This window comes from Rutilus rutilus (genome assembly GCF_951802725.1).
Source record: "Rutilus rutilus genome assembly, chromosome: 8".
Lineage (NCBI taxonomy): Eukaryota > Metazoa > Chordata > Actinopteri > Cypriniformes > Leuciscidae > Rutilus > Rutilus rutilus.
Genome location: NC_140222.1, coordinates 18,331,799 through 18,357,800, shown reverse-complemented (window position 1 = coordinate 18,357,800; position 26,002 = coordinate 18,331,799). Strand labels below are relative to the sequence as shown.

Genomic DNA, 26,002 nt, shown 5'->3' with positions numbered 1-26,002 from the left:
CCTTTAGATCTGGAAATAAGTGTGGTTTTGGTCTGGTAGATGGACAAACATCTTGTAGACGCGCTTCTGTGAACCCCTTCCTGTCCTATTAACATGAACCTCACAGACTGATTTCCTTTTACATAACAAAAAGACGTAATATTAAATGTATTAAAATGTAGCCTACTTATGTTTTTAGTACAATACAAATATAGGCCAACTATAATACATTTTTAATACATTTAGTATTAGCCTATGTCTTTTTCACCTGGGAAATACTATAGTGTTAAATAGATCAAAGGCAAACGAGGAGAAAGGTGTTGAAAATAACGTATAATGAATTATTTAGTGAAGAACAGAAAGTTGTGTAAGATGTATAGAATGTGTATGGAGAGGAACAGGGCAACATCTGACTGACACACATGTGATTCAAGATTAGTGTATTCGATGAAAACTGCAATGTTGTTAAAATGTTGTAAATTTGTTTTTTTATTTTTTTATTTTTATAGGCCATAAAAAAAAAAAAAATGTTGTAAATTTGAATTTGTCCCAAACATGGAAAGACAAAAACAGGATATATGTTCTTCTACAAGAAGATGTTACAGGACGTGGGTGTAGGTGTGATCTCAAAAACAGTTTTCTGGTTCTGCTAACCTTTGCCAGAAATAACCTGAAACTAGCAGTGCTAAAGATGAAAGGTTGTAGTTTTTTATGTGCAGTTTAGAGAGATAAAAAAAATTTTAAATATATTTTACGTGCACAAACTATATCATATTTCACATTTCAGATTTTAACAAAACTGTATTTTCATGGAATACACACGAGTTGGCTACATTAACACTTGTTTTTAAAAGTATATAGTGTTTTTTTTTTTTTTTTTACAAAAATCATGAGATGAAGTTTCTAATCATTCGGCAGAATCTAAACTAATCGTGCCATATGATAGATATCTTGCATCATTTTAAAGATATTTACTGACCTTTACACGCAGTCATGTGGGTCTACAGGGGTCCTATCTGTGATGTCATTTCCTGTTTTTTTGGTTGTCACGTTACAAAAAAAATAGCTTCCTACATATAGTTTATACCACAGTGTCTCTCAGGGGCAACAGACCGAAAAATTTTGCATGCTTGAGAAGCGCCAGACAGAACAGTGTAATATGATGTTCAGAGTTGCATGTTGCGGGTCAAAGGTCACAGGTTTACAGCCAGATGGTTTCCATCAACATATATCAGTGTTTGGTTGGTAACTACACCATCAGGATCCACAATGCATCCTTCTTTATTCAAAATAGCAGTTTATACCAGGGGTGTCCAAGTCCTGAGGGCCACTGTCCTACAGAGTTGAGCTCTTATCTAGTAAGAGCTTGATTGTCTGGTTCAGGTGTGTAACTGCCCGCTTGGAGTTATTTTAAAGGTCTTGATTTAATGAGTATAAATGCATATTTTGTGTATGTTTTTATTGTGATTGTGGTGTAGATATGAACACTTCACTCGGCGCGGGCACCAGTGACTTCCACCAGTGGGCAGTATAGTTTCTCCCACTGGTATAACCCTAAATAAACCCGTGCTTATGAGTTACAGCTGTGGCAAACTCACAAACTAAGTAAGAGCGAACAGAAGGGAGCACACAGCAAAGACGCCAAATTTAGGCATGCTAAGGAACAAAAGGAAATCGGCAGGTTTTGGTTTAACGCCCTTGGGAAGCGGAACGAGTTTTCACGGTGTATTACGGATAACGAAAAAGGAAATAAAGAAACCGTAAAGACATCAGTCGAGACTCTCCACATCTTGCTTATACCTACCGGGGGCAGTTACAGTGAAAACTCACCGCAGGCCAGAGAGTGAGAAACTTCACGTGACGTAGGAAAATGAGAAACTCTGCATCCAAATGAGACTCGCAGCCTTGGCCGAGGTCCGTATCGAAGAAATCAACTAAAACGGACTACAGTCAGGCAAGAGGGAAGATAACACACATAAAAGGGTGTGTAACGGGTGCAACAAGAGACATTTTACAAAAATATACAAAGATTGGGTTTCATATGCTCATGAAAGTGGTTAATTGCAGTAACATAAATTGTGCTTGAATGTTGAAACACGCGATCGTGAAAGAGTGTTTGATTATCCTTTAGATAAAGGGTTTTACGGTTGGTGATTATTGTGAAGATGTGTTCAAGGGTTATAAACAGCATTTTTAAAAGTTGTCTTTAATTAGAGGTTAGAAAGTGTGGAAGTGATCTAACACGAAATTGTTCAAATTGCAATATTTGCATTTTGCACAAACTAAATAATTTGAGTGTCTAATTTAAGTTGTTAACGTTGGTTAAAAGGGGTAGCGCTAAAATACCGGTAGGTTATAACTACTGCTTGCAGAAATTAAATCCCAAATGACTTATATAACATTCAAATAACGGTCAATCAAGACATATAAATCAAACGTCACTCCACACAGCAGAAACAAGTAAACCCTCAGACCTTCCATCTGGCAGATCAAGCTCTCGTCAGAGAACCGTGACTGAGAAAATGCAAGAGGTAAATGAACAAAATGCCATTAAACATAAAAGGGCCTTTTACAAGGCTTATGACGCATGGAAACAGACGGCAAAGGAAAGCAGGGCAACAATGAAATGTTTTTGCTCTATGGATGATCTTGACAACATTGAACAAAATATTCAAACTAAACGTGAGGGGCTTCTACACCAATACGAGCACATCCTGCGCAACCAAACCAATACTCCAGAGATCGTGGGAAAAATGGATACCTGTGTTCTTCTCACCGACGAAACGCTTGCTCTAGTGAACAAAAGAAGAGATGCTATGGATGAAGACTACAATGAGCGAGTAGAGAAAGAAAGAGTGAGGATCGTCTTAAATAAAAAAGAATATGGATCGGTGTTCGGCGATACAAAACCTGACACTGTGGGTTTCTTTTATAGAAACTCAGAAGATACGTATACAGGCGCCTGGAAGGTCCTGCAAGAAAGGTATGGCAACTCATTCATAATTCAAAAGGCGTTTAGGGATAAGCTCGCTAGCTGGCCTAAAATCAGTTCAACTGACCCTCTGGCTTTAAGAGAGTTTGCAGACTTTCTGCAAGGGTGTGCAGAAGCAATTCCGCATGTTAAGGGACTAGCCATCTTGGATGACTGCGAAGAAAATCATAAACTTCTGAAGAAATTGCCAGAGTGGATCGTGAGGAAGTGGAGTCGAATGGTGGTTGAAGAATTAGATAAATCAGGAAATTATCCGGATTTTAAATGTTTCAGTACATTTCTAAACAAGGAGGTCCGGATAGCCTGCAACCCCATTGTCTCACCCTTCCTTTTGAACTTCAAGACAGAAAATAGAACACCAAAACGAGCTAAAGCCTTTATTACCAGTGCTCAAACAAACAGCTCCCCACAAGTTAGACAAGAGGTATCAGATTACAGGAGGCCACCATGCCCGGTCTGCAAGGAAGAAACACATGGTATTGCTACCTGCTTCATCTTTGCTGCAAAGGACATGGATGAAAAGAAACGGTTCATCAAGGAAACCCATCTCTGCTTTGGATGTTTAAGGAAGGGACACGCAAGCAAGGATTGCAAAAGGCGTCACACTTGTGGCACCTGCAATCGTCGTCATCCAACATGCTTACATGAGGAGTGGAGACAAAGACCAACGGAAATCTCTACAAATGATTCGATTTCTGCGAGTAACCACACGACGGAAGAAGTCCACAGAGCCATGTCGTATGCATCTACTCGATATGCCTCAGCTACTGCCAGCATAGTTCCAGTCCTGGTATCCACAAAGCAAGAGCCACAAAAGGAGGTTCTTACTTATGCCCTACTCGATACACAAAGTGACACTACATTCATCCTTGAAGATCTGCTTGGGCATCTGAGTGTGACACCACGACCAGTGACGCTAAAGTTGAGTACAATGACTGCTGTTGATACGGTTTTTACGAGCAAAGGCATCAGAGACCTTCAAGTTCGAGGGCTTCATTATGAGAACCTACTTCAGATAAATCAAGCTTATACCCGTAGTTTTATTCCGGTGGATAAATCATACATCCCGACTCGAGAAACTGCACAAAGATGGCCCCATCTTCAACACTTAACAGATAGACTGCCGCCTCTCCAAGATTGTGACGTGGGATTACTAATAGGATATAATTGTCCTTCAGCATTAGCTCCACTTGAAGTAGTTATAGGTAAAGAGAATGAACCCTTCGCTCAACGTACTGAGCTTGGTTGGAGCATAATAGGTTCGACAAACCCTCATTTAGATCGGCAAGGAAGCCAAAGTTTTGTGCACCGGGTCACAGTGAAAGAGATACCTGCTCCAACAGTCACTGATGTCTTGAAAGTCCTGGAAGCGGATTTCAACGAACGCATCTATGAGGACAAATATGTGTCTCAAAATGATGTCCAGTTCATTCAGTTCCTTAGCAATAACATCAGACAGAAAGATGATGGACACCTTGAGATGCCACTTCCTTTTCAGAGCAGCAGCCCACCTGTGCTACCAAATAATAGGAAGCTCGCTGTGGTTCGGCTGGAGAACTTGAAAAGAAAGTTTAAAGCAGACAAACGCTATCATGACCACTACAGAACCTTTATGGAAGAGACCGTGAGTAGAGGGGATGCTGAATTGGTAACTACACCAGTAGATGGTGAGAGTATTTGGTACCTTCCCCACCATGGCATTTATCATCCAAAGAATCCAGATAAACTAAGAGTCGTTTTCGACTGTTCGGCAAAGTTCAGAGGTGTTTCTTTAAATGATACTCTACTGACGGGACCTGACTTGATTAACTCCCTACTAGGAGTTCTGTGTCGTTTTAGGAAGGAAGCAGTGGCCATAACATGTGATGTTGAAAGAATGTTCCATCAGTTCAGTGTTACTCCAGAATGCCGAAACTATTTGAGATTCCTATGGTGGGAGCACGGAGAGTTGGAAAAGGAACCAAAGGAATATAGGATGAGTGTCCATCTCTTTGGAGCTGCCTCTTCCCCTGGGTGTGCCAACTTTGGACTGAAGTATTTAGCACGGCAATATGCCCCTAAATATCCGGCGGCATCAGTCTTTCTGGAGAAAAACTTCTACGTCGATGACGGACTAACTAGTGTCAAGTCTGTGGAAGAGGCAAAGAAACTGATTATGGAGGCTCAGAGGTTGTGTAAAGAAGGAGGATTAAGACTTCATAAATTTAACTCAAATCAAAGGGAAGTCCTGGTTTGTGTGGATCCTTCAGAAAGAGTAGCAATCATTGAACCTATGAAACTAAAAAAGGAAGTGAGTCAGCTGGGACGTGTACTCGGTCTTCAGTGGTCGATAGACGATGACCTCTTTAGTTTTAATACTACATGGAAAGAGCAGCCAGCAAGCCGCAGAGGCATTTTGTCTGTGGTGGCCTCCCTGTACGATCCACTTGGATTCCTCACGCCATTCATCTTGATTGGGAAATGTATATTGCAGGAGATGTGCCGCAGGAGCGTCAAATGGGATGACCCTTTGCCAGAAGATCTAAACGCACGGTGGGAGGAGTGGAAACGGGAGCTACAGGGGCTAAAAAATGTCACTATCGCAAGGTGCTACCAACCAAGGGGATTCGGCAACGTGATCAGAGTGGAGTTACATCATTTTTCAGATGCCAGCAGTAAAGGGTATGGCGCATGTTCATACCTTAGATTCAAGGATGACAAAAATGTGGTTCACTGCAGTTTGGTAATAGCAAAGGCAAGAGTCGCCCCGACTAAAGTGACAAGTATTCCCAGGCTTGAACTCTCAGCTGCTGTCGTGGCTACTAGACTAAGTGGGATGTTGAGGTGCGAACTTGACATGGGGATTGACGAAGAGTTATTCTGGACAGACTCCCGAGTGGTTTTGGGTTACATCAACAACGAGGCGAGAAGGTTCCACGTGTTTGTGGCAAACCGGGTTCAACGGATAAGAGAAACCACTGACCCTGGTCAGTGGCATTACGTCGACACAGCGGAAAATCCAGCGGACCATGCCTCCAGAGGCCTTCCTGTAACACACATCTCTTCTTCAAACTGGCTTACTGGACCCAAGTTTTTGTGGGAGCAAGAAGTCCACTTAAGGCCCTGTTCCCTTCCGGAATTGCTCGTTGGTGATCCTAAAGTTAAAGCGATTTCGGTCTTTGCAACAAAAGTTAGCAACTGTGTGGATATTCTTAGCCGTCTGAGCAGGTTCTCCTCTTGGTCGAAACTTCTCAAGGTGGTTGCAAGAATTAGGAGGCTGGGTTCAAAACAAAGACTTCCTTACGATCATACGGGTGTTGAGGAGCAAAAGAGAGCGGCTCATGTGATAATCAAGCTTGTTCAACAACAGGCCTTTGCGCAGGAGTTGGATACCCTTCAAAAGGGAAAACAGCTCCCAAATTCAAACCATCTTTGCCGTTTGGACCCTATACTCCATGAAGGAGTGCTCTGTGTCGGTGGCAGGCTAAAGCAGGCTTCTCTTAGCCATGAATTAAAGCACCCGGTTATCCTTCCAAAGGATGGCCACATCACCGCACTGATTCTGGCTTATTGCCACGCCAAGATTCGGCATCAAGGCCGAAGCCAGACTCAAATGGAACTACGAGTAAATGGATTTTGGGTCATCAGTGGAAGCAAACTAGTCGCAAAGCTGATAAATGGGTGTGTGCAGTGCAGAAAACTACGACGGCCTTCGGAAATACAACAAATGGCTGGGCTCCCTGCTGAACGTGTTGAAGTTTCAGCTCCATTTACGTACAGCGGCATGGACTGCTTTGGCCCTTATCTCGTCAGAAAGAGTCGTACAGAGTACAAAAGATATGGTTTGATTTTCACGTGCCTTTCTTCTCGAGCTATTCATATTGAAATGCTGGAAGATCTATCGACGGATGAATTTATAAATGCTCTAAGGTGCTTCATTAGCATCAGGGGAGCTGTCCGGCAACTCTACTGTGATCAAGGTACTAACTTTGTGGGAGCTAGGAATGAGCTAAGGGACGCTCTTAAACAATGTAATGCCAAGTTGTTGGAAGCATTCCTAATAGACCAGCATTGTGAGTTTGTTTTCAATGCGCCTTCTGCAAGTCATACAGGAGGTGTCTGGGAGCGTCAGATCCGAACCGTTAGGGGTGTGATGAATGCCACTCTTGTCCAGAGTCTAGGTAGACTTGATGATGCATCACTTAGAACGTTGTTCTACGAAGCAATGGCTATTGTAAACAGTCGTCCACTTTCTGTAGATGGAATCAATGACCCTCAAGCACTGGAGCCCCTCAGGCCTAATCACCTTATCATGATGAAGTCCAAGGTTGCTTTACCGCCTCCAGGGACGTTTGTGAAGGAGGATCTGTATGCTTCCAAGAGGTGGCGTCGAGTTCAGTATCTGGTCGAGCAATTCTGGAGTCGATGGAAAAAGGAGTATCTTCTTAACCTCTCTATTCGACAGAAGTGGCATGTACCTAAACGTAATCTTAAGGTGGATGATATAGTTATTGTCAAAGATGATAATCTTCCGAGAAATCAGTGGTTGCTAGCACGAGTAGTCGAAGCCATCCAAGACGGCGAAGGATTAGTGCGCAGAGTCAAAATTCAGATAGGAGAACGGACCGCCGTAAAGAAAAGGAACTGCTTTCGTAAACCTTCAATCATTGAGCGTCCAGTACAGAAACTGGTTCTCCTCCTCGAGAGCAAATAAGACGATCACACCATATACACCACACACACTACAGCACATATATATAATACACATCTAAGGGTTTTAGTTTAAAAGATGGGCAAATGTGATGTGAGAAATTCTGCTTGGTTTATGTAGTTGTATATTAAGCAGAATTGGTGGGAGTGTAACTGCCCGCTTGGAGTTATTTTAAAGGTCTTGATTTAATGAGTATAAATGCATATTTTGTGTATGTTTTTATTGTGATTGTGGTGTAGATATGAACACTTCACTCGGCGCGGGCACCAGTGACTTCCACCAGTGGGCAGTATAGTTTCTCCCACTGGTATAACCCTAAATAAACCCGTGCTTATGAGTTACAGCTGTGGCAAACTCACAAACTAAGTAAGAGCGAACAGAAGGGAGCACACAGCAAAGACGCCAAATTTAGGCATGCTAAGGAACAAAGGAAATCGGCAGGTTTTGGTTTAACGCCCTTGGGAAGCGGAACGAGGTATGTGTATTTGTTTATATGTGGCCGCTGCGGGAGTGAGGTGTTCATGTTTATTGTTGTAAGTTATTTGAATATGTATTGACAAAGAGCCATTTCGCTTTGATAAGTTGATCTGTGTGTAATTTAAAGGTTATGGTGTAGTGAAATATAGATTTTGGTGGAAAATGATGATTGTTTAGTGGTGTATTAATTTAGGTTTATTGTTTGAGTATGTTTGATTTAGCTAAGGAAATGTGTATAAAAGTACTTATGTTTGTATTTATCTGTATATTTTTATAGTTTTCACGGTGTATTACGGATAACGAAAAAGGAAATAAAGAAACCGTAAAGACATCAGTCGAGACTCTCCACATCTTGCTTATACCTACCGGGGGCAGTTACAAGGTGTATTTAAATGGGGTTGAAGCTGAACTCTGCAGGACAGATAGCACACGACTATTTGATGTGAAACTTACATCTGGAAGACGTATTTTAAAGAGTGTTTGCTCATCTGCAATACGTCTATAGGACGTTTCCTGTCAGATGTCAAATAGATGTTTAGAAGATGTCTTTAAGATGTAATGATTTAGAATGATTTAGAATGTATGTTAAACTGACATCTTCTAAACGTCTATTTGACATCTGACAGGAAACGTCCTATAGACGTATTGCAGATGAGCAAACACTCTTTAAAATACGTCTTCCAGATGTAAGTTTCACATCAAATGGTCGTGTGCTATCTGTGGCCTGTCAGGAGCAGGACTGGACACCCATGGTTAAACATGTTTTTTTTTAATACTGGAGCTCCACCTAGTGTTTGTAAGGTGTAATAAAATCTAACTAAACACTAATCAACACATTTGCTGAGTCACAAGTCAGAGGCTGAATCCAGTGGTCTCGAAATGCGTCCTTCATTTTCAGTGAAATGTAGGCTACATCAGATCCGTCGCGGCTTGCCTGTCCCAGGGTTCATTGAGTGCCAGTGAAGACAGGATGTTTCTTGAGAGAGAAATTGCCGAATTACACTTTTAAATCTTACTCAAATATCTAATGATATGTAAAAATAAAACAAAACCTTTAAAGCGGTTCAAATGTTGACTTACTAAGATGTGATTATACATAATGTATACTCTTATACAGAAATGGACCATGGTGAGCTTAATTAGACAGTTCGTGAATCCTTGTTTTGTTTTCAGACAGCTTAATATAACTTTTAAAAAGCCTAGTACAAATGTTACTGTCATTCATCAACGGCAGCTGTCAGTGTCGCAGTTGCTAGGCGACAGACGTCTCAGTCCGAACTTCGCAGACTTCGAAGGATGCAACCTTTGAATTGGGACACAGCCATTGAGTGACCATGTACATTTTATTACACACGATTAACATAATATGAGGGATTTTTGGATACATCAATGTTTTTGGATTTGTGGGATAAAAAGTTATAGTTTTTTTTTTTTTTATCTTTTTGAGGTAAAAAAAGATAATTCTTTTACCATTTTTCTATGTTTATTGAAAAATGTAAAATTCACGGGAACATAATCTCCAAGAACAGTAATTCGATGATCTTGTCTGCCTTATGCTGTGTTCAGGACAGGTGTCTCCTGAATTAAATGACGCTGCTGGAGCTCCACCTAGAGGCTGTACGTAGTAATTTCATAGAAATAGAAAAGAGTTCCAGTAGCCTAGCGTACAAGTCCGAACTTTGCATAAAAGTTTGTATAATTCCTATTAATAAGGTCTGTTGCCTATAAACACATTTAACTGTTTTTCATTTCATAATATCCTTAATATCTCTACTAGCTGGACTCTTTCACAAACAGTTTGTCTATCCATCAGATCAAACCACAGCTGTGCAGATGTAAATAACTGAGACCACAAAAGGTTTCAATTCACAATCTGGAGCTGCTAGTGTGTCACATGAATTCTGTCAATCACATACAACCTATATTTGAACTATATTGTTTAAGGAAGGATAATAAAAGTGGACAATATTGTTGTAATACTAAATCTTTATTAAAAGTCGCCAAAAACATTCACCAAGAGTAATTTCAACAAAGCTTATGAGATAATTCGAATGCATAAAATGTGGGGCTAATTATTATTTTCTTTAGAAGCCATGAATTTAATTTAATAGATTAATAATAATTAAAAAAAAATAGTCTGTGCAAATACAATCAATAAAAGTACAATTGATGAAAAACAATCTATTAATAAACAGCTGTGCAAGTATAGGAAATCATAATTATACCAGTAAACTTCAGCAAACATATCTGGAACTAAAGCTTCTGCTCAGTTCACACTGTTGGTCTGATTTGTCTCCAGAGGTCTGACAGTGATGTCTGGTCTCTTCTTCTCTGATCAGCTCACTTCTTGTAGATCTGATGTCATAAACCAGCACAGCAACAGTAGCCACGCCCACCAGAGCAGAGAGAGCCAATCGGATCACAGTTTCAGTGAAACCACAACAGTGGATGTGGTCTGAAAAAAAAAGAAAAACACTGAATCAGAATTGTGCATTTAGTTCCTTTTTTTACTACTTTTTTTGCTAGTATTGTTTAAAATGATGAATATAATATAATTCTGGAGTCTTCTAAGAGCTTTAGCCCCTTGTTTAACCTCAGCTCTTCTGGAAACCTGTGATTATGTGACTCTTTCTCCAAGATCTTTTTTTGCAAAGCAACACCCCACTCACGCTCACTCTCTCTCTCATACATACACACACACACACACACACAGACACACACACACAGACACACACACACAGACACACACACACACACACACACACACACACACACACACACACACACACACACACACACACACCTGCTTCACATCTATGACGCTCTTCTGCGGTCTGTTCTCTGTTCCAGTTAAATCACACACAAAAAAACAACAACAAAACAGCAAATGCACTTGTGTGCACAAATAGTTCAATCTTTCTATGAATGCATGGGCTGATCAAATGTAAACCTTGAATGCAATGTAAATTGCATTGGATAAAAGCATCTGTGTCAAATGCATAAATGCATTGTTAATAAAAAATCTTGCAATTTTAATTGGTTGATGTGGTTGATGGTTCAGCACCCATCAGCAGTAACAACACAACATATGAATATGTTTGGTCACAACTGCACGAGTGTTTCCGTTCTGACATAGGCCTAATATTTTAAAGCTTTACAAAAAACTAATATCAGACTGACTGAAAACATTAACAGAGTAAGAGTGAGTGATGTACCTGAACTTGGCTGATGGAGTTCAGTAATGTTGCTGTCCTCAGTTTGATTGACGGTTGAATTGTTCACAGCACAGCTGGACGAGAAGAAGTTGGAGCTTGATGATCTTTCTGGTGATAAAGTACTTTGAGCAGACTCTGATAATGACAGATGTTACTGTGACGTTAGTCTCATCACACACTTCTTATCTTATTTTATAGTAGATCCATATTTTAAATGAAACTAAAGCCATTGAGACATCATACAAGTATGGAATAGTGAAAAGAACAGAAAATAAACATTTAAAAATATGACTATCATTCTCTACTAACCATAGACTGTGAGATTGAAACTCGTGTAACTGGTCTTTTTGCTGATAATTGTTAGTTGATAAAGTCCAGAGTCTGTGCTTCTGGTGTTTATGATGGTCAGAGATCCGGTTTGATCCAGTTGCAGTCTGTCAGTGAATTTCTCATCAGGACCATCATACGTCGAGTTTGTTTCCGTGAGTCTGCTGACTTCAGCGATTCTTGTGCTTCCGAACGTCCACTGTATCAAAAAATATTTCCGTGTTTCAGGAAGATCAGTGTTTAGAGTGACAGAATCTCCCTCCATCACTGACACTGACTTCACTGCATCCGTCACATCTACAGAAAAAGGGAACATATTTTATAACAAACATGATGTTTGTTATTAATGACCAGACTTACAGTTATCAGTGATTTTAGTGTATTTATAGACATTTTCTTTAGTGAATGTTCAATTAATTGCAGTAAAGAATAACAATAAAAGTTCAGGGGTTCAATGTCAGGTGTTTTTCTCCAGCACTCACTTTCATGTGCAAACAGAAGTGAAACTACAACAATTATTTTTGGATAAGACTGATTTAAAATATCAAATTTTGTTTTGGAATTCTTTCCACAAAAATTCGCAGCATGTCCCTCCCAGAACTAATAAATTACGTTTGTAAAGATATTAAAGAGATAAGAAATTGATAAACTTTGAAAACCAACGTAATGCAACGAGTTTATTTATTTAAAAAAATAAGGGACGTGGACGTCATAATTAAAAACACTAACTTACCAACTAGATGCCACAAGCACACAAAGAACAAAATAAAAGCATTCACCATATTCCTTGACCGTATGTCAACCACTTAAAAACGCAGTAAACCACTTTAAAATCGCCAGATCACATCACAAGCGACCCCTGTTGCTGGTTGTTGCATGTCGCCAAAAATGTATACAGTCTCTAGTAGGCGAGGCGTTTTTGCAGGTTTTGTACTTGACTGCGTTCATTGGAACACCGTTCCACGTCATCAAACACCGACGAACTTACTTAGTTGTTTGAGGTATTGTCCTATGGGTATTGTAATAAATAGCTAGTGAAATCACTTGACTATGGCAGTTTGATATGCTCTTCGAAACAACTGAGTCGCAAGCAAAGGCATATTTGTAAAATATTTTACGTTTTTTCGTTAGAGAAGACTATAGAAAAAAAGTGTAGGCTATAACTCAAGTTAGGTACAAGGCTTTTTAAGCTTAGAAATCTGGCTGCAATTCGTGCCACGCCCTGCTCGCCTGACATTTGCTGTATATTTCTTTCAGGGATAACATTATACAGGGTCTTCTTTAAACGTTGAGGAAAGTCTGAACTTGGAGTCTAGTTTTTGTGACTGTTTTGAGTTCAGTTTTCAGGCTTGTATGTCTGTCTTGCTACGGTCAACTCAGCTATAGGACGACAAACACCGGAGATTCAGCGGAACACAAACATATAAATCTCATTGATCAAGATCATATTTGTTCAAGTCAGATTCGTTACAGCAAAAACACGTGGAACATGTTGCTGTTTTTGTTCTTATTTATTTACGGTAAGTCGAATCTCTGTTTTCTTTCGGTTTCGATTTAGGCATATTTACAAGTTTTTATGATGATTTCAAGATTTAGTGATGACAGAAGAACTAACAAACCCAATAGAGATAACATACTGAAAAAAATCATATTCTTGATGAGTATTTTTATCCTGAGACGGGATTGTGGCCTATTTGAGAAGCAACATGAAGCATTATCAGGCTAAGACTTGGTTTCAGAGAATGCATTTTTTTTTTTTCACACAGATACAGTCTATGAAAATAAGTCTTAAATACAGTGTTGCTTTTCAAGTACATTTATCTTAATGCTTAGCTTGGGTGTGTATGGTCATACATTTTTTTTTTTCCGTCACAGTCTATATTGCCTAATCCAAGATCTGTTTCAGTAGATGGCGAGATAATGCGAATACAGAAAGAAGGAAATGATACATCAGCTTGCTGTTCGGTCGTTGTTTTACTCATCCTCATTTTGAAATGAATTTATGCATTAAATAAAAAAAATGTTCTATGATTTATTAAAGATTATTAGAATTCATGTAGTTAATATTCAGCAGATTAAAATAAAAAGTGCAACATCAATGAATACAGTAAGTGGATTTATGAATGAGTTATAAACATGATTTTTTTGCTACTGAGTAGAACTCACTGTTTTAAACAATTTTGTGATTTTTGCTGTAACTGAAACAATGATTCACTTGTCAAACTAAGTTTGGTTGTTTGTTAAATGCAGCTAATACAGATTTTTGTGTGGTGTGACATCATATGGCGTGACACCATGTAATTTGGTGTGACATTCAGAATTTTGAAAGATATTAAGGCTTTTTGATTATTAATCATAAAATCATCAATGTGACAGATGGGGAATATTGCCAGCATAGGTTACGAGCATTTTTCTACTTTTATAACAAGGTATTCCCAAATTAATTTGAAGTATATTGAAAGATTACAAGTAAGCATCTTTCTATGAGTGATGATAAAGTAAAATAATGTAAAATGTAACATATTTGCACATAAGAAATGCTATACTTTTATAAAGTAATGATAAAGAATCAGGTTAAATTGACTTACATTATCACATTATACCCCTTTTTAATTTAATACACAATAACATTTATGTCATACCATATGACATTTTTAGTCACTAAGACAGTATACTAGTGAATAAATGTAAATTTAAGGACAAAATCTACAAGACCACATATATATTTTGAAAAATAAGAGTTGGTAGAATATAACCCAATGAGTGCCATGACTTACATTTGAAATTAAAAAAAAAAAAAAAAAACCCACCCATGAACTGAAATGGTTCCATGAATTAAACCTCAGAAAACACTTTAGGGCAATTCCACGCAAAACTGTCACATCCATAACGCCAGCACAATTGCCATTGTATTTAGTTGGCGTTATGGATGTGACAGTTTTGCGTGGAATTGCCCTTTACAGTAACTCTTCAGCATATTACAGTTTCAGTAAAACTTGTTCTGTTTGTTTTCCAGGTGTGTCTGGTACAGAGACGGATGAAACTGAGCCAGTGTCAGTGATGGAGGGAGATTCTGTCACTCTACACACTGATCTGACTGAACTACTGAACGATGATACTATTCTGTGGCTGTTTGGACCAACAGATTCTCTCATTTCTCAAATAAAGAGAAAGGGCGACTTGACTTCATTTTATGTCACCAATGAGGATGTGGGATTTAGAGGAAGATTACAAGTGGACGAAAACACTGGATCTCTCACCATCAGAAACACCAGAATCAGACATTCAGGACAATATAAACTCTCCATTTCTAGAAAAAAGACCACAATAAAGATATTTAATGTTACTGTCAGTGGTGAGTATCTCAAGTCTTTCATTGTAGCTTTAGCTGCTCTTCCACCGTTGGGCCTAACCGTTCCCATTGCTTAACCGTTCCATTCCGTGCTGATCCGGCCCCAGCCGGTACGGATATGGTTTAATTTCCCATTGTGGAGCTAATAACGGAGCTCTTTGGAGTGTAAGATAAATTATATGAGACGATATGAGATGTAAATAGCAACAAAGTTATGGAGGATGCATTTTTTATTTTTTATTATTGTGTTAGTAACTTGTGTTAACTTGTCAAATTGTTTCTGCCATGGAATTAATAAAAATAAAACCAACTTTTTGTTCTCTCAGTTGCGAGTTTATCTCACTATTCTGACTTTTCTTCTTTAGATATGTGAGATATAAACTCGCAATTGTGAGTTATAAAGTTCCATTCTGAAGAAAAAAATTGACTCACAATTCTGACATTTTCTTACAATTGCGACTTTTATATTGCAATTTTGACTTGAAGTTTATATCACACAGTTCTGAGAAAAAAAAGTCAGAATTGTGAATGTAAACGTAAAACACATTTTTGTTAATGTTCTGTTTGTTCTGCAGACATGGTTGGTGAGACGGAGGCAGTGAAGTCAGTGTCAGTGACAGAGGGAGAGTCTGTCACTCTACACACTGATGCTGAAATGCACAAAGATGCTCTGATGCTGTGGAGATTTGGAGATAAAGGCATCATCATAGCTAAAATCGATATTGAAACTAATAAAATCTCATTAAACACTGATGAGAAATTCAGAGATCGACTGCAGCTGAATCAGAATGGATCTCTGACTCTCAGAAACACTAGAACCACAGACTCTGGATTTTATGAACTACAGATCAGAGGCAGTGAGAGTTCACAGCGATTCCTTCTTTCTGTCACTGGTGAGTCACTCTGAGTAACTGAAAGAGTGTGAGTGAGTGAAAGAGTGAGTAACTTTCAGTGTAATGGCATATGGCAGGGTTCCTCAAATCCGGTCCTGGAGTTTAGCTCGAACCCTGATCAAAATCACCTACCTGTGATTTTCTAGTAATCCTGAAGACTTTAGTTTGAGATTAGTTTGCTCATGTGATTTTGATCAGGGTTGGGTTGGAGCTAAACTCTGCATTGGCATTGGCCCTCCAGGGCAAGATTTGAGGAACCCTGGCATACAGTATTATTAGCATATATGTGAAGTCATTTCAGATCATCACATTGTCTGACACTTTCATTGTCTCTCTTTATAGCTGTCCCAGATCCAGGTCTTTCTTTGGGAACTATAGCAGGAATATTTTTTGGTGTATTATTTCCTGTTGTGCTGCTTGTGGCTGCAGCTTTTGGTCTGATTTACTATCGCCGCAGAATCTCTAAATTAAAAAGGCAAATGGGTAAGTATGACAAAATTTAAAGAAAATTTCTGTTTCCTCCAAACTTGCTAAAACTTTTGTTATACTGTGTACACATTACATTATAGTCCTTATTTTGAGCCACTAGTTTTTCAATTTCTTTCAAAATCTACGGAGCCCCTGAAGGGACCTTTGCAAATATAAAAAAATATACAAAACTTCGCGTGCGCATGAGAAACCTATGTGCTCACGCGTTACAATTTCCAGTTTGCGTTATAGTGTCATTAGAATAGGGATGAGAGTGTGCTTGTAGCATGCCTCCAGAGATTATTATAGGGAGATGCTACAAGCACACTCATCTCATCCCTAGCGTAACTGCTTACTTGGATCACACGAGGCACCTCAGCCTATATGTAATGGCAGTGACGTCACGTCAGTGCGCACAGTTCAAAGTTTTATGACAGTAAGTCTCTTGTGGAATATTAGCGCTTTGGTCTTGTGAATAAATCTATATTTGGTGTTATATCGCTAGTAAAGGTACAGTATGACTGCATTGTTTGTGGACTGCTTTACTGTGGGAAAAAAAAGTATGAAGATCTCTATTAGCTGCAAAGTACTAGTCATTGCAGGCCGCAAACAACTACATTTAAGATTACTCTAAAACCCTAATTGTAATTTAATACATATTTAATTTATTAAAAATGTTTTTATACCATCATTCATGACAAAGCATTACCGTATGTCATCATCATTAAGCACACAGCAGTTGACACAACACTTAATGTTTTATTTTAATTAAACAACTAATATGTGACCCTAGACCACAAAACCAGTCTTATGTGTAATTTTTTTTAAATTGAGATTTATACATACTCTGAAAGCTGAATACATAATCTTTCCATTGATGTATGGTTTGTTAGGATAGGACAATATTTGGCCGAGATACAACTATTTGAAAATCTGGAATCTGGGGGTACAGAAAAATCGAAACATTGAGAAAATCACCTTTAAAGTTGTCCATTTCTATTGGCGATTGTGCTGCATCCATTCACAAAAATAAATGTTTTATATATTTAAGGTGGGAAATTTACAAAATATCTTCATGGAACATGATCTTTACTTCATATCCTAATGATTTTTGGCATAAAAGAAAAATCTATAATTTTGACCCATACAATGTTTTGTTGGCTATTGCCACAAATATACCCGTGCAACATAAGACTGGTTTTGTGATCCAGGGTCACATATTTATAATTAAATTCTTGTCGTCTTTCATTAAAATGCATAATATCAACGTCATATGCATACATGCAGTTACAATTCTAGTCTTATAACTGATAAAACCTGAAAGTCAAAGAAAGAAAACATCTGTAGGCCTATTTTATATTTTCTTTAGACTATATAGCCTACAATATCACTCTATTACTATGTAATGACGCAAATGGATCCTACCTGTCGCGACATTGCCTTCTTTGTACCTGCTCATAAAATAACCTTTTTATCATAGTAAAATCTACATAGCCTATCATTCCCAACAAAAGTATTGTTTAGAGCAAAACATGTTGAAGATTAGTGGACAGGCAGTCGATTCATTAAATAAGCGATTTCCTCACAAAAACGGTTCAGGGAAGCCTCTTCTCCATCTCCATATCCATTTTTTTTTTAAACAGACTCTGGTCTCCTTTCCTTTTTTTGGCTGAAGGTTGCAGGCTTGTCTTCTAGTGGCTTTTGTGCATCCAACTGTATCCATACACTCTCATCTCATCCCAATGCTCCAATGCTTCCAATGCATTGCTTTTACAGCATTTCAAATCCCTTAGTTCTCGTTATCTCGGTAAAGCCAAGCTGATGTTGATTCTTGTTTTATTACGAGCTCTGTCCGAGGTTGGAGAAGTAGAAGCTCCATGTCAAACTTTCACGCTCATTTTGACAATTAACCTATGACACTCCCACATGCGTCAAAGTACCCTGGTGAAAAAATAAATGTACTAAAAAAATTTTGGAAAAAAAAAAATATTTTATGCTAAGAATACCACAAATACATTTACGTACTTAATATAAATAGCCTGCAATTGTACTTTTGCTAAATTGGAACAACTATTATTGTACTTAATGTACTTTAGTTATCCAGAAATAGTGCTGAGGTCCAACTAAAGATATACTTAAGTATATTTGATTGTGATAAAGTGGATCTATTGCAAGTATACTTTAGGTACACTTTAAATATATTACATATAAAGACTGATATTATACAGAGATCATACTATCCAAACTAATAGTGATGTTAAAACACATTTTAGGCTTAATATTAAGAAATGTGCATTGTGCAATAAAGGTATAGGTTTTTTCACTAGAGTAGTCAGAGTAACTTTTGTCTATTTCTGGATCTGACTAGACACACACAGGCGAGTGACATATGTACGTAAATTCCTGCGAAATCAATCCCGACAGGTCTAAAATATAAAAGCTTATAAAAAGTTTACCATAGTGAATCAGGGTAAGATTAAAAACTTGTTTTGGAAGAAGGATTGATTAGGAATTGGAATATAGCATGAGTCATAAATCATACGGACTTTATGGTGTGGTTGGTACAGTAATTAAGATGTCCACCTGCACACTTATGAACACATTTGTTCTCTGTTTCTGTTTAGCTGTGACATGTGAAGAGAAGGAGGAGTCAGTGACGGAGGGAGAATCTATCACTCTACAAACCGGTGTTACTCAAATACAGAGTACTGATACGATACAGTGGTGCTATGAAGCTGAAGACAATCTCATTGCTGAAATCAATGGAGGGACCAGAACATTGGCAGGTGCTGATGGGAGATTCAGAAGCAAACTCATGCTGGATGAGAGAACTGGGAATCTCACTATCAATAACATCAGAACCATTCACTCTGGACTCTATAAACTACAGATCAGCAGTGGCAAAAGAACCAAATACAGTCTTACTGTCAATGGTATAGTATATCAACTCTTCTAATGTGTTATCATGCACTACGCATATGGTTTAGATGATCTGAAACTAAAGCTTTTTCAAAGTGCTCAAACTTTAATTACTTTTAGATTGCTTCCAAGTATAGGGCCACGTTATGAATTCATAATGTTATGTGAATATATAATTAGGAGATTGGTTGTAATATTGCATGAATAAATTAGGGATATTTTGAGGAGAAACAAGTCACATAACAAGAAAAGGCATGATCAGGAATCATAGATAGTCAGAGTTGGGCTGGTTTTGCTCAATTTTAATGAATCTTCATTTCTTGAGGCTACATTACTAGCATTTTCAAGCTTTTTCCAAAAGTTGGTCATCCACACTGAGATGTCTCAAAATGCTTAAATCACCTTAGTCACGTGATGATATTGAGTGGCCGTTTACACAACACCGTTTACAACTATTTTCACCGTTTACAACAAACATTTTAAATACTACACATTCTGCTTTATGATTTGTGAATTCATCTTCTGCTCTGCTATCCGACTGCTTTGTTGTTATGTTCATGACTTTATTCTCATAATATTACAAATTAAATTAACAAAAAACAGATCTAAAAATATAACTTTGCTACGGTAAACGGCTTAATAACATTCTTATACATTTACTACAACAACATTCCAATGAGAGCTGTATAATCTGGTTTGATTATATATTTTTCTGCATATTTTCATGTTCAGTTGAAGCCTTGTTGCATAAATTCTATCAAAGTGTGTATACAAACAGTGTATTTGCTCATCGAACAGTAAAAAATATAGTAGTGCTGTAAAAATTAACACGATTATTTTCAGTTTAACACATCATTAAACAATATAGGCTTCTGTCCTTGTTGTTTCTACATTAATATTATCACAATGTAAAAAATATATATTAAAAACTTTAATGTAGGTGTGATAAATCACGATTAATTAAAGAGAAAATATGCCATTTTAATTAGTTATTTTTATTAAAATGTATATTTATAAAAAAAATTATCGATTGACAGCACTAAAGTATAGACAATTTTGCATACCTCATAAGAAACCAAAACAAAATAGATGGCACTGCTCATGAATGTTTAGTTTTCTTGCACCCTTATGGGATTAAACTAATTAAAATTAAGTTCATGTTCAGTAACATGCCAAAATAGTTGACAAAATCTCATCTAAATGTATGTGATGCTGAAAAAGCAAACAAAATGAATTCAAACATTTGTTTTCTGTCTCTCTCTGTTTCTGCGTGCTGCTGTGTTGTGAAGTGAGTTCAATGTCGGTGAAGGAGGGAGATCCTGCCCTTCTCCAGACTGCTGCTACAATACAGCCAGATGATCTGATACTGTGGACGTTTGGAGCTGAAAACCGTCTTGTTGTTAAAGCTGATTCAAGAACAACTGATATTAATAATGAGAGATTCAGAGACAGACTGGAGCTGAACAAGACGACTGGAGCTCTGATAATCAAAAACATTAGACCTACAGACTCTGGACATTTTAAACTACAGATCATCAACAAAGAACAGACCACATTCAGCAGATTCAATGTGACGGTCACTGGTGAGTAGAACAATATTTATTAAAAAACAGTCCTCAACAGTTTTCAAACAGTGCTTTTGCATTCCAGATTATGTGAGCAGTGCGAATCACTAGTTAGTTAGTGCAGTTTATTTGAATGAGTGTAAACACTGCCATCCGAACCAAACAAGCAGATCGAGACCACTAAAAAGAGGGGTCTCATCCACTTCCAAACTAACTCTGGTGTGATTTGAATGAAAAATTAACACAATACGGACCAATGACATGTAAACGGACCGAAAACCTGACATGATATCACTAGATGTGACCCTAAGAAGGACCGAATGCTCAAGCATACCTGTTTTTTCTCGTCATAATATTGCCCATGGCAGTTCAGTACAGGCATCAGAACCACGTCTCCTCGCAGCAGATCTTCATTTGTTTATGTGATGGAGGGATTGCTGAATATGTTTTGACTCCTTTACACAATTTATAAAGGGGTGGCAAAAATATCATATCACGATTTTTTTCATGAAAATCACGATTCACGATTTTATCACGGTTCTTTTTCATGTTGGTTTAACTATTTTGCAAGTGACGGAGCATTACAGCCAAACTAATGTCCCTATTTTAAAAACAAAGCCTTAGGTAACAAAATCTAAAATAAAAAAGAATGGCAGACATTTAGGCCAAGGTGGCGAAGATAAAAATCTTTGTCATTATTTATTATTAAAAATTAAGCACAAAGATACACATTACACATACACAACTTAAATGAAATAAACAGTGATTTATTTTTTCAGCTACAGGTGGTGTATTTAACAGTGGCAATGAAGAAAGTAATTAAATAAACAAATGAAAATAAAACACAACATAGAGTTCACTGTATAAATTATACTTTGATTCTTATTAAAGCTACTATTAAAGTTCTCAGTCAAGAGCAGCGAGTCATTTGTGTTTTGTTGTTTTATTAACATTAAAGGGATAGTTCTCCCAAAATGTAAAATTTATAATGTAAAATCATAATTTACTCTCTCAAGTTGTTTTAAACCCGAATAAGTTTTATGTTGAAAATAAAAGTTATTTGGAAGAATGTGGGTAATCAAACAGTTGATGTACCCCTGTGACTTCCATAGTATATTTTTTCCTACTATGGAAGTCAATGGGGACCAGCAACTGTTTGGTTAGCCACATTCTTTTAAATATCTTCTTTTATGTTCAGCACAAGAAAGAAATTAATACAGGTTTGGAACAACACTAGAGAGTAAATAATGACATATTTTTTTAATTTTTGGGTGAACTATCCCTTTAAGAACAAGCGGCAGCATTGTTTACTATTAGGCTACTGTCTCTTTAAGACCTGCATGCGACGCATCTAATATACATGCATTTGACAAGCAGATTTTTTAATAGTTGCAAACTTACAACGTGCTAAGTCAGTGATAGTCAGAAATCGGAAGGTCTCCTTAATGATGTGCCCCATGCTCCATTCATAGTGCCTTCGGTTTGATCTATCCTGGACAGAGATTTGCGGAAACACCTTTTTCATGTATAATGGTTGATTCATTATACATGCTGTGCAATCTCTGACTATTCTCTCAACGTCCAAGTCCATGTTGGTCCAGTAAAATTTACACCTCAGGTACTGCTTTGTTCTCACTACACCCTAAGAAGAAGAGGGAAGCACAATTCTATCTCCACGAAGTACAAGTCCATCATATAGTGACAATTCAGTTGCTCAACGCTGATACGATACTAACACTTCTGGAACTGAATTTGGCCACTGGTTTGTGTGAACTGCTAATACTTTCCAATACTTTCTCCACATAATCCTCCACATATTCAGTAGTTTCAGTCATGGTCAAGAGAAGCCTGGATAGAGAATCAGCAACATTTGTCTTATCGACAATCTATTTTATAATCATTTGGCTGGAACCTCCATCCTAAACGCTGAGTATGTGGTGGAAGCAATGTTACTTTTTCAGGATTAAACATGTGAATAAGTGGTTTATGATCAGTCTGTAATGTAAATTTTCCTCCCCACAGATATGTTCTGAAACGTTCTATAGCCCAAACACAGCCAAGAGCTTCACGCTCAATTTGGGAATATCGTCTCTCTGTGGCAGTTAGGGAACGACTTACATAAGCAACTGGTTTGTTGTGTTCATCGTCTTGCCTTTGAGCCCAGAGGCCAACAGGGCTACCATCGCTCATCACCTATGTTGGTGCATTAAGTTGAAAATAGGCAAGACAAGGTTCACTTGTTCGAGCTACTTTCATGCTGATAAATGACTGTTCAGTCTGAGTTGTCCATTCCCACTGAACATTCTTCCTTGTTAGTTGAGTGGTTCTGAGATGTTGGCAAAGGTAGGAACAAATTTCATTAGATATCCACATGTACCCAGAAAAGATCTCAACTGACTTACATTTTGTGGCCTCTGTGCTCCACACACAGCTTCCACTTTCCTGGGATCAGGTTTAATTCCTTCTGAAGTTACTAAATGACCCAGAACCTCTACTTGTTTAGTCCAAACTGAACAAGTCCTCTTTCTTTGAATCTTTCAAACACTACTATCAATCTTTCCTCCAGCTTACTGGCAGTGTCAGCATACACTACAACGTCATCCATGTACCAAACTACTCCTGATAATCCACAAAATATAGAGTCCATGGCTTTTTGATAAGCCTCTGGTGCACTAGAAAGGCCAAAAGGAACTTTCCAGAAATGACAGCACCCTCTATGCATGACAAAGGTTGTTAGATTTCTTGACTGCTCTTCTAAATCAACCTGCCAAAATCCTTTCCTGGGATCCTATTTGGCAAATACTTTTGCTCCTTGCATCGCTTGTAGAATGCTATTAACTGTAGGAACTGGATGCCTTTCACGAATGACTGCTTTATTGACCTCTCTTAAATCAACGCACAGTCTCACCTCTGTAATGTCAGTCTTGGGTATCAATAAGAGGTTGGAGATCCATTCTGCACCTTCATTGACCTCTTCAGTGATTCCGTATTCATCTTCAGATCTTCAGATCAAATCAACAGATCTCGGTCACCATTGACTTCCATAGTAGGAAAAAAATATACTATGGAAGTCAATGGTGACCGAGATCTGTTGATTACAAACATTTTTCCAAATATCTTCCTTTGTGTTCAGCAGAACAAAGAAACTCATACAGGTTTGGAACAACTTGAGGGGGAGTAAATGATGACAGAATTTTCATTTTTGGGTGAACTAACCCTTTAAGGACCCGGTGTCGCTTTGAGATGTCACATCGTTCTCCTTTCTAACTTCCCGCAACTTCTCCCACTCTTGTATCTTAACGTGACAACTGAACTCACACATTATACTACAACTATGATATTTCTTCAAAAGCAGATCGTGGAGACATTTTAATCATCCACGGTCAAAAATTGTGATATCGCACACCCCTAATTTTATAAGCTCTTCGCAAGTTCTCATCTGCTCAAAATACCATCATAGTTTCGGCTGCGCACATACAACAAGCGTGTTTATCCCAGAACACAGCATTGTTTTGGATATTTGGTAAGTTCCGTCTCAAAATATACGTAATAAAGCCAACAAGTCAGAATGTGAACATATCCCTATGCCTTTAGGTTCAGTGTTAAAAATGGCAATGTGAACTCTAAAAAACTGGTCTGGACCAAAGGAACCAAGCTAATCGAACTACAAGTGTGAACAAAACCTAACATTTTTCTTTACGTTTTTCAAGGAAAAAGATGTGTAGTTATTCATATTGTAAAAAAATTATCTATATTTGTTTTTGTTTAGTGTACATGTTTAGAAACTCTTGAGATTGTTTAGCTTTGACATCATCCATATGTAGATGTAAATGCAGCAAAAGCATTTCTTTCTCTTATTTTAATTTCTGTGATTGACTCTTTATTTCTGTCAGATTCTTCAGGAGACCGAGTGAATGAACCAATGGATGTAAGGTTGCCGCTGTTGAATGGAGATGTTGCTGATGGAGAGAATGAGCAGCAGAGTTCAGTATGATGCGATAAGACACGCCCACCAATGTCAATCACTGTGACATCATCAACAATCGAGCTCAACAAAATATTTCTGCTTTTATGAAAGGGAGAAATGAACCTGTGTGCTGGAAAAAGTTGGAATGAGTTCTTGTGTGATGAGCACATGACTAACAGCAGGTTACAGAGGACATGTGTTGAGGCGAGATACTGACACTAATCTCACTGCTGAAGAACTACTGAGAACTGAGAAGCATGAGCACATGTAATGTGCTGAAGAGTTATGTGTTTTTCCTGAGGTTTAATTCATGGGACCTTTTCAGTTTATACAAAGAGTAATTAGTTTAAATAATTATGAAATATTCATATGTTGTAGCCTGGGAAAACACTGACGAACTTCCGGCAAATTTGAGATTTACTCTGCAAGTCCATCTGGCCAAGAGCCTATTCAAGCCCATTTCCAATTTTTCATGGCACGTTTGTGATTTGGATTTTCCATTTTTTGAGGTGTGCTTTACACAATGACGATCACTCTGATTGGTTTTATGTCTATCCATTTGCGCCTAGACTGTACTTGAGCATTGTCCGTTGGTGACGCCCCTTTGGAAATGGGCTGTGAATGAACCTTCCCCAGTTACAACTGAGAAGGGTCTGGTGTCAACCAGGCTACATGTTGTCAACTACTTTAAAAACGTTAAAGGGATAGTTCACCCAAAAATGAAAATTCTGTCAGTAATTACTCACCCTCATGTTGTTCCAACCCCGTAAGACCTTCGTTCATCTTCGGAACACAAATTAAGATATTTTTGATTAAATCTGAGAGTTGTCTCACTCCTCCATAGGCTTCTAAGGGACTGAAACTTGCTGGCCCAGAAAATGTGCTACGCGTAAACACTACGTGAAAAGACCTGAGGCCCAGAGAGAAGGAAATGAAAAGTGGAATAAAGTCGTTATTTTTGTTTGTTTTTGCGCACAAAAAGTATTCTCGTCGCTTGATAAACTTAAGATTGAGCCACTGGAGTCACTTGGACTATATTAACGATCTCTTTAATACATTTTCTGGGCCAGCAAGTTTCAGTCCCTTAGAAGCCTATGGAGAAGTTAGACAACTCTCAGATTTAATCAAAAATATCTTAATTTGTGTTCCGAAGATGAA

General features: G+C 38.0%; 2 protein-coding genes across 3 annotated transcripts; one reads left to right on the top strand and one right to left on the bottom strand.

The window, feature by feature from the left end:
- Positions 1 to 10,133: 10,133 nt before the first annotated feature.
- Positions 10,134 to 12,555, bottom strand: LOC311295916 (uncharacterized protein). Of its 2 annotated transcripts, none has more exons than XM_084417481.1 (4): positions 12,414 to 12,555; positions 11,663 to 11,977; positions 11,354 to 11,488; positions 10,134 to 10,593 (listed from the first exon to the last, which is right to left on the bottom strand). In XM_084417481.1, exons 1-4 carry the CDS (start codon positions 12,460 to 12,462, stop codon positions 10,373 to 10,375), a joined length of 720 nt encoding a protein of 239 aa, XP_084273607.1. In that variant the 5' UTR covers positions 12,463 to 12,555; the 3' UTR covers positions 10,134 to 10,372. The 2 variants fall into 2 exon arrangements, with proteins under 2 accessions (XP_084273607.1, XP_084273608.1); XM_084417482.1 differs by having other exon boundaries at positions 11,354 to 11,461.
- A 151-nt stretch (positions 12,556 to 12,706) lies between these two features.
- On the top strand, positions 12,707 to 25,513 carry LOC311295890 (uncharacterized protein). The gene is made up of 7 exons (XM_084417438.1): positions 12,707 to 13,200; positions 14,697 to 15,035; positions 15,608 to 15,925; positions 16,268 to 16,408; positions 19,018 to 19,326; positions 20,602 to 20,895; positions 24,771 to 25,513. The coding sequence occupies exons 1-7, from the start codon at positions 13,170 to 13,172 to the stop codon at positions 24,869 to 24,871; spliced, it is 1,533 nt and encodes a 510-aa protein (XP_084273564.1). The 5' UTR covers positions 12,707 to 13,169; the 3' UTR covers positions 24,872 to 25,513.
- The last annotated feature ends 489 nt before the right edge of the window (positions 25,514 to 26,002 follow it).